Source organism: Meleagris gallopavo, chromosome 1 (genome assembly GCF_905368555.1).
Source record: "Meleagris gallopavo chromosome 1, MGAL_WU_HG_1.1, whole genome shotgun sequence".
In the NCBI taxonomy this organism is placed as follows: Eukaryota; Metazoa; Chordata; class Aves; order Galliformes; family Phasianidae; genus Meleagris; species Meleagris gallopavo.
In genome coordinates, this window is record NC_139404.1 from 128,431,688 (window position 1) to 128,441,401 (window position 9,714).

The window sequence follows — 9,714 nt, forward strand, 5'->3', positions numbered from 1 at the left end:
GTAGAGGCATATCATGGGGTCCAGTCCTGTTCTAACATACTCATTAATGATCTGGAATATAAGGTAGAGTGTGTGTGTCAGCAACAAAACTTGCTGAGGATAATTATGGAATGAGTGGCTGATACACCAGAGGGTCTTACTGCCATCCAGAGGGACCTCAGTGCACTGGAGAAGTGGATTGATAGGATTCTCATGAGGCTCAACAAGGAGAAGTGTGAAGTCCTGCATGTGAGGAGGAACTGGCCCACACACAAATGTAGGCTAGAGGCTGCCCAACCTGAAAGCTGCTTGGTGGGAAAGGCTCTGGGGGTCTTGATGAACATCAAGCTGAACATCAGCCAGCAGTGTGACCTTGATGCAACGCAGACTAATGGTAAACTTGGTTGTGTTAGGCAAGTCATTGCTACCAGACTGAGGAAGGTGATACTTCCACTCAGCATTGGTGTGACCACACTTGGAACACTGTGTCCAGTTCCGGGTTCCCCAGTATAAGAAAGGTATATAAGTACTGGAGAAAGCCCAACAGGAATGCCACAAAGATGAAGGGAGTGGACAATCTCTCTTATGTGGAAAGGCTGAGATCTGGGACTGTTCAGCCTGGAAAACAGAAGGCTCAAAGTATCTTATCAATGAGTATAATACACATGAATGGAGGCTGGAAAGAGTGTGGAGCTAAGTAAGATCTTAGTGCCCAGGACAGGAGGTCTTGGGCACAGACTGGCACACAGGAGCTCCCAATGAACACCAGGAGCATTCCCGTGCTGTGCATGTGACAGAGCAGTGGCACAGGCTGTGGGGTCTCCTTCTTGGGGATCTCCAAAAGCTTCCTGGCCCTGGACACTCTGGTCTGGGTGGCTCTGCTGGAGCAGGGGCTGGGCCAGGTGGCTCCCAGAGGTCCCTTCTAGCCTCAGCTATTCTTCAATAGTTCTGGCCTTCTAATAACTACAAATTTTAAATTCTTTTGTCTTCTTTTAAAGGGTGAAGATATATAATAAGAATCTGCAATATCTATATCCAGGATTGATTAGATATGAAATAGCAGAGAAAAATATTGCAGTGTTGTAATTTGAAGCTTGGTTCTTACTTTGTTTATAATATACATGTATACAAAATACAGGGTAGGCCTCTACAAATGTTTCACTAAACACATTAATGTTATAATCTCATCTCTGATCTGCAACATATATCTGGCTGATATATGTTCTTGTAGTGACTATTATCATGTGTTTAATTGACAGGTAAAACGTTCTAGGAGTAAAGGTGGACTGGCTGGGCCAGATGGTACAAAGTCAGTTTTTGGACAGATGTGTGCTAAAATGAGCTCTTTCAGCCCTGATAGCCTTCTGCTTCCTCATCGTGTTTGGAAAGTCAAGTTTGTTGGTAAGAGAATTCTTTGTTTCGTACCATCTTTGTCTCAACTATTTTCTACCTATCTTTTTCTGGCTTCTTCTCTTTTATTTTTGAAGGATCTGAGGAAAGGAAGGGATACAGTAAAACAGCATGTTGGCAGAGGAATGTGCTTAAAATGTTAGGAAATAATAAAGCCTTTAAAAATAATTTAAAAATCAACAAAAACAACCAAAAATCTGCAAACAACCCTTAAGATTAGTGGAAACAGGGTTGTAATTGTCCTCAAATTCTGAAGGCAACTCTTTTACTTATGAAGGGTATTTGCAAAACCGAAGCCTATTTTTCGGTTGTCAGAATCCAAAAATAATTCAGACTGGCTGTTCCTACTTCCATCATTCTTTTCACAATTTGCATGTCTCTTTGAATTTTTTGATGAAATACAATTTAGATTGAGTCTGCACTGTATCTACTAAAATATATAGAATGTATCTACTTTAAAATGACATACAGGAGTCTGTTTGCCATCTCTTTTATTTTGACAAGTATTTAAAACAAAACTGGTAGTTAAGCTCTGCCAAAAGAATATTTTTGAAACTCTGGTATGTTGTTGATAATCTTCTAAAACAATACTATTTCCAAGAAACTGGAGAAATCCAAATACAAAGGAAAACATCAGGTGTTTTCAGAAGAACAGATGTAGCTTTTAGTAAACTTTTGTTTACACAGTTATCCATGTGAAAGGAAATCCAGTTCATTTCAAGACTTCATTTGTAAACATATTTTTGGAATAATGTAAATTTATGAGCCTGTTTTCTTCTCCAAGGTGAATCTGTGGATGATTGCGGTGGAGGTTACAGTGAATCAATAGCAGAAATGTGTGAGGAGCTTCAGAATGGGCTGACCCCTCTGTTAATCGTGACACCAAATGGAAGAGATGAATCTGGAGCAAACAGAGATTGTTTCCTACTAAATCCTGCTGCCAAGTCTCTTTTGCATATGAACATGTTCCGTTTCTTGGGTAATTAGCAACGCTGTGACATTCTACTTGCATTACAAGTTCAGAATATTAGTAATCTATTCAAAAAAATATATAATACAAAGTTCCCCACCCTTATTTAAACTTACAGGTGTCCTTCTGGGTATTGCTATCCGGACTGGCAGTCCTCTGAGCCTCAACCTCGCTGAACCAGTATGGAAACAGCTTGCAGGAATGAACCTAACAATTGCTGATCTCAGTGAGGTAAGTGTGCTATTTCTTTGTAAGTTATAACTTACAGAAGACAAGCAGACTCTAATATAAAACAGTTCTCTGGTGATTGGCTTCCCTGCTGTGCATATTTGTAGTGTTTTGTCTGACCTTTCACATTTCTGAGCCAATACATAAGGATCGCTTGTACTCTCTGTTAAAGCTGTAAATTTAAGTCAGAAGTAATTAAATAACTTCTTTGAATTTGAGAGCATTCTCAAATCCACTTGTGGGTTTGACTAGATAAATGTTTGTAGTCCAACTCTTTCTTGCCAGAAAATGTGTCCATAGCTGTTAGTGTCTGAAAATGAGTTCAAACTACTATGGAAGATAGTCTGAGTCAATGTACTGAGAATCACAAACTTCCTGTTTACTGAACTCACTAAATGTGGAGTTAAGAGTTAGATCTTTTGTTACAAAGATGAGTTGCTTTTCAACTGCTGTCGTCTGGAAATGCACTTACTGTAAAAGTACTGGGTCTTTCATATGTCGGTAAGGAGATTTCTTTTGAACCAAAACAACCATTGGATTTTACAGAGTTGATCGTGTTTTTTAAGCTTTAAATCCATTTTCTTATATAATACAGTTTCTTGGCAAATGTTCCCTGAATGGTTTGAAATCCAGAACACGTGTACCTTTCAACATTTCAGCATAATGAAATTTCATGTAATAGACTGAGCCATTTTGCTGTTTTGGAATTCACTTAGATGAGGTATGGTCAGACGTTTTACCCAATGCTTTTGGTAGATGGCACACGATGTCATGCTTTTGGTAGGAAGGACACAATGCTGTAGGGTGCTAATAAGCTGACTTTAACTCAGGCATATTTTTTCAAAAGGTTGATAAAGATTTTATTCCTGGACTTATGTACATTCGAGACAATGAAGCTACATCAGAAGAGTTTGAAGCTATGAGCCTTCCATTCACTGTGCCTAATGCAAGTGGTCAAGATATTCAGCTGAGTTCCAAGTACACTCATATTACACTGGATAACAGAGCTGAATATGTGAGGCTGGCAATAAACTACAGGTTTGTTGAATAAGTCATTCAAATTGTTAAATGAATAAGCATTTTCATTTCAAAGAATTAGGCTTGAAGCCTTACCTTGCATGCATTCTCTTATGTATTTTGATCATTTAGCAACTTGTGAATAGCACTTTCAGTGCTACTACTCTCACAGGCTTTTGTTTGTTTGTTTTTAAATACCATCAATTGAATTATTGAATCATTAAAGTTTGAAAAGACCAGTAAGATAATCTAGCCAAGAACGGTCCTAGATGAATGGTTTTCCTGTTCTCATATAAGATAGAATATGCAAAACAAAACGTTTATACCCTGGACCCTGTAAAATAATCCTGACATCTATGTGCAGACAACTAAATTCATGCATAGGTGCCAAAAGCTGAACTTTGCTCTAAACTCTGTGGGATGTAGTTGTCCATTTTCACAAATGCTGAACATTTGGTTAGTTAGATACCCAAATATCTAAATCTAGACCAGTACATTGAACTTCAGGCATCTTGTTATGGGAAACAGGGAGCCTAGTAGCCGTCTTTCCTATTAAATTATGGAGATAAGATAATTTTGTCAAAAAACTGATTCATAGTTGTTTTATTCTCTTCACCACAGTCATCTGTTTTAGAGGATACTTGTGCAAGATTATCTCATTGCTATATGCTTATTAGCTTGCAGTGCAGTATCTGCCAACGATTATCTGAATTATAGTCTTTGCTTTACTGTTTTATTTATTTTTGCTATAAGCAGTTCTGAGCCACTATCTAAAGCTATTTTTGACAGTAGGCATGAGTATTATTTGTGATGGATTAATTATAGGTCGATATAAAATATCAAATGGATCCTAAAGAATTACATTAACTTAAAAAAATGCTTCTGTTCTATTCAAAATTCTGGCTATTCTCAGAGGACACCAGCAGTTAGAAATCTTTTAAGAAAAATGTTTAAATATGAAAATTTTTAATTATGTGAATCTCTTTGAGAGCAAATCTGGCATCTTAATAGAATCCATGTGGATGCATAGGTAAAAGCATGTCTTGAGATCTTTGCTTACTTTGGTGATGACAAGCCTGAAGACAGGACATGGCAGTGATGTGAAACTCTGCTTTGCAGAACTTGATGTTTTAAAAATTAACTTGATGGGGGAAAAAAAAAAGGGTAAAATACAAATCATGGGTGGCAATCTATCACTATCTGAAAAGATGGCATATCCATTCCTCAGACATCATGTTTTATGTGAGACCTGTTTTTCTTTTACCATGCCTGTCTAGTATTAGGATTGTTCGAGGACGCAGATGCTCTTTTCCCAAGAGCATGGTATTTCAATATGGAGTATTGGTCTATTCTTGCCAGGCACAGTGCATAAATAATAAAGTACCAAAAAGTGAGAGATATACAGTGAGATATGTGCTGTGCAGTATGGATTGTTTGATAAACCGGTATAGGTCAGGCATCTTGTATGATAAGTGTTCCTTGGAACATAGCTGGAGACCTAAGGAGAAAGCGTAAAGGTTCCTAAATATTGCAATAGTTATTAGTTCCAATAATTACTAGAAATGGCATTCACGTAAATTCTGGAAATATGTCTCTGCAGACTTCATGAATTTGATGAACAGGTGGCAGCAGTTCGTGAGGGAATGGCCCGTGTTGTTCCAGTTCCTCTGCTTTCGCTCTTTACAGGATATGAACTGGAAACTATGGTATCAATTTCTGTTTTGCTACCTCTATCAAAACTGATTTGTGTTCTTCATTTAAGTCTTATTAATCCCAATTTGAATAATAAACCCCACATGTGATGCTGTTTGCAGTGCTTGCTTGTAATTGCAAACACTTTGCTCAAGGAAATACTAGAAAAAGTTTAATTGTTCTCTTAGTGTTCAAAAGGTTATTTTTTTATATAGCTGAGCATTGATGTAATGAATGATTTATGGAGATTAAAAAAAAAAAAGTTTCTGCGCAGCACTTCAAATATCTGAATGTTCATTTTGTCAGTGTAAAAACCGATTAAACATTTAAAGAGAATGGGAGGGAAACAAATCACCTGCAAATGATTTGGTCAGACTTTATTAGCTTATCATTGTATTTTATTTTTTAGGTATGTGGAAGCCCAGATATTCCACTTCATCTTCTGAAGTCTGTAGCAACTTACAAAGGCATTGAACCAACTGCTTCACTGATACAGTGGTTCTGGGAAGTGATGGAGTCATTCTCCAATACAGAGCGATCTCTATTTCTACGTTTTGTATGGGGCAGAACAAGGCTGCCCAGGACTATTGCAGATTTTAGAGGGAGGGACTTTGTTATTCAGGTAAGGTGGATGGGGTGTGGGGATTTTATTTTATGTAGCTAGTTATGGGAAAGAAGTAGCGTGATTGCTCTGATCTAACCCTGGTAGGCAGCTGAGCACCACAGAGCCACTTGCTTGCTCCAGCCATGCTGCAGAGTGGTGGGGAGGGAATCAGGCAAAAAAATTTTGACAGCTCCTCAGTTCACATAGACTGTTTAATAAATTGTTGGGTGATGAAGATGAGGAAGGGATGAAACTGAAGAGAAGCAGAACTTCTCGCCACCATCTGACCAATGCCCAGCCAGCCCCTGAGCAATGGCAGCCCCAGCAAACTTTCCCCCTGAGCTTTTATTGCTGACCACAATGCCATATGGTCTGGAGCCTTTCTTTGGTCAGTTTGAGATCAGCTGTCCTGCTTGTGTTCCCTCCCACCTGGTGTACCCCCAGCCTCCTTGCTGGCAGGGCAGCATGAGAAGCAAAAAAAGACTTTGACTCCATGTAAACACTGCTCAGCAAGAAATAAAACACTAGTGTATTACCAACACTGTTTTCATCATGAACCCAGAACACAGTGGCAAGATACTGGCCACTATGAAGAAAATTAACTCTGTACCAGCCAAAACCAGTGCAGTGATAGAAGAGGAGAACAGGCCAATTTTATTACTGATGTGAAATTGTACTGTAGATTTGGCAGTTCAATGAAGATGTAAAACATCTGTTTTTTTATTTTCTTGTTTTAATTTGGGCAACTGGCTACTCTTTCTGATCACCAGCTATTTGCTTCTTTAGATGTTAATTATTTTCCACTATCTGTTATCAACTGTTTTTTTCTGCTTTTGTTCAGTACTTCATTCAGCTCAGCACCCATTTCAGCTAAATTTAGAAATCACAGTGTTCGATTGATCTTTTGGCATTTTCAGAACAACAGAATCTATCTTAGATTGTTCCCAATCACATATTTATAATCAAGAAAGCTTCTGCATATGTTTTTATCTGCTTAGTGGAGGGAAGATGAATTTGGTGTTTTTACTGTTCTTTTAAGAAAAATTCACAAGTACCATGGCAATATTTATTTGTGATTTGGGTAACAAATAAAAAAACATTGTGTTCTTTGTTTTTGACAGGTATTGGATAAATACAATCCTCCGGACCATTTCCTTCCTGAGTCATACACTTGCTTTTTTCTCCTGAAGCTACCCAGGTATTCTTGTAAGCAAGTACTAGAGGAAAAACTGAAATACGCCATTCATTTCTGCAAATCTATAGACACTGATGATTATGCCCGGATAGCGCTGACAGGGGAGCCAGCTGCTGATGACAGTAGTGATGATTCTGATAATGAAGATGCAGATTCTTTTGCTTCAGATTCTACACAGGATTACTTAACAGGGCATTAAAACAGAAATAACGTAAGGGATAGCTGTTACAAGCACTGAGGCAAAATGCCAAAATGACAGTGAAGCCAAGGACAATGTAGGATTCAGAGTATAGATTGTGGTGTCAGAAGAATGGTAATCTTCTGAAAGTTGGGAGTGTTTGCTACACGTGGTAGGAATTAAGGGTGACAGCTTAAACCATCAGCTTAGAATAAATGGCACAGTATATGGGCATTTAACATTTATTTCAAGAGCTGAAAGCGGCCTCCCATAATGCTGCACTACATTTAGAACCTTTGTGTTTACTGAAGTGTTGTAAATGTTTATATAAATAAGGTAGTGCAGCATCCAAAAGGTAGTGAAACCTTTAATTTGTGGGTGCAGTAGGTTTTTTCATATTGTGTTGTGTTCTGTGCATCTTCTTGATTGTATATTGGAAATACTGTGCAACAACTGAATGGAATTATAAATATTTCAATTAACTTTACTAGAAGTTTGTTAAAATTTTTTGAACATTGAATTAACATTATTCCTTGAAATTCTTCTATAGATAATACAAATGGCCAATAGTTTCACCTCCACCCCAGGTTTGTATATTTTAGCTTATGCATTATTTATCTCAAATTTGATACCTTTCTGTGAAGCATCATAATTCTTATCATGGAAAGTGTACTGTATATAATTTGTGCCATGTAAATGCAAAAGTTATAATTTCCCTCCAAATAAAAACTCTGCCACAGAAAAAAAAAGTAGTATGTGTTTTTCATGGTCATCCAGCTGTTCGGTGGAATGAGCATTTTTCAACGCAGGTAGAAATGTTCCTGCCACTTACATTTGTTTGTCATGAACTGCTGTTCAACCAATATATGTCAAGAGTAGTAGGGAAATAGAGTAAATTCAGAGCAAGTCTGCACAATGTGTTAACAGCAGTGATTATGGACACTTTGCTTATGCAGTTCCTAAGCAACAAGGCTAGTGCAGAGCTTGGAGAATATGCCCTATGAGGAGAGACTGAAGGAACTGGGGATGTTTAGTCTGGGGAAGAGGAGGATGAGGGGAGACCTTATTGCTCTCTTCCAATATCTCAAAGGTGCTTACAGTAAGAACGGGGTTGGTTTCTTCTCACTGGTGACAGGTGACAGGACGAGGGGAAATGGCCTCAAGTTGCACCAGGGTAAGTTTAGGTTGGATATCAGGAAACACTTCTTTACAGAAGGAGTTGTTAAGCACTGGAATAGGCTCCCCAGGGAGGTGGTTGAGTCACCATCCCTGGTTGTATTTAAAAACCATTTGGATGTGGTGCTCAGGGACATGATTTAGCGGAGGGTTGTTGAGTTAGGGTAGTATGGTGAGGTTGTGGTTGGACTTGATCATCTTTAAGGTCTTTTCCAACCTGAGCAATTCTATGATTCTAATGCTGCTGTTGTCTGTAATGGTAAATTTGTTCTTGTACATCTGGGAAAAAAAATTGCTTTTCAGGAGGTGCAGGGGATGGATGTCCCTGAGAAATTCAGAGTATTTCATAAGGCTTAACCTTGAGATGTGAGTCCAGAGTTTGAATATTTTGAATAACTTGTTGAAGTCAAGTGGCGTTCAGGCAGTATTGTGTGAGCACACTAGATTTTCAGAATAGGAAAATAAGAGTTAGTTGTGCCAAGTCACTAGTATTTTACTTTCAAAATCAGTAGAAAGTAATGTTAACATTTTCTTCACTAATTATTAGGATAGCAATATGCAAATATTTAACCTTGTACAATCAAGACTTGATTCTTTAGTGCTTATATATGGCTCCTATTCCAACTTCTGATTTAAATATATTAACTGTCATCATGAAATCACTTTTCCTGAGGCATACTTGATGTTTCCAAATGGTGGTGAAATAATTTGTTTTTAAATGTGCCAAGTTTTGAAACTTGTCAGCTTTGGAGAACTCTATTTAGTGCTGAAGTTCTCTTGTGGTGACTGCTCCTGTCCTGATCCTCTGTCTTGGTGGTGATTCCGGAATGCAGGCCCGTGCTCATTCCTCCACACTTTCTCTGCTGAAAAAGCTGAGCCTTTTCTAAGCCTTAAAAAATATTCAAGTCCTCAAAACGTTAAGCAACCTCTTTTACCTTTGCTGCTGAATTGAATTTCTCCTGAATACTCTGAGGTAGAGTTTAGGTTGGATATCAGGAGATAATCTGGTACAGCAGTGCTCATGTGGTTGTCTGATGTCCTTTGCCATGGAAACACAGGAGCCCTTCAGGCGTTCAGCTTGATCAAAGAGATGCTGTAGCCCTCTTTTCAGGAGATGGTGATCGGTAAATTGTATCTAAATGCCACAGGCCCAAGGACTGAGGCTGCATTCAACTACCATTCTTGAATTCAAGCCTCATTTCAGGAACATATGAGCTACGATAAAACATTGAAGTTTTGTAACTTTTAGGGGGGGAAAAAAGAAA

At 38.3% G+C, this 9,714-nt stretch overlaps 1 protein-coding gene across 4 annotated transcripts in view; it reads left to right on the top strand.

Annotated features, from left to right (window-relative positions):
• HERC2 (HECT and RLD domain containing E3 ubiquitin protein ligase 2) overlaps positions 1-8,022 on the top strand; it is a 104,569-nt gene extending 96,547 nt beyond the window's left edge. For all 4 annotated transcript variants that reach the window (XM_085213479.1, XM_085213499.1, XM_085213490.1 and 1 more), the window contains 7 exons: positions 1,239-1,380; positions 2,174-2,368; positions 2,478-2,590; positions 3,435-3,625; positions 5,205-5,310; positions 5,706-5,918; positions 7,022-8,022. In XM_085213479.1, coding sequence (XP_085069605.1) covers positions 1,239-1,380; positions 2,174-2,368; positions 2,478-2,590; positions 3,435-3,625; positions 5,205-5,310; positions 5,706-5,918; positions 7,022-7,294 — 1,233 coding nt within the window. In that variant the 3' untranslated portion in view covers positions 7,295-8,022. The remainder of the gene's footprint in view (positions 1-1,238; positions 1,381-2,173; positions 2,369-2,477; positions 2,591-3,434; positions 3,626-5,204; positions 5,311-5,705; positions 5,919-7,021) is intronic.
• The last annotated feature ends 1,692 nt before the right edge of the window (positions 8,023-9,714 follow it).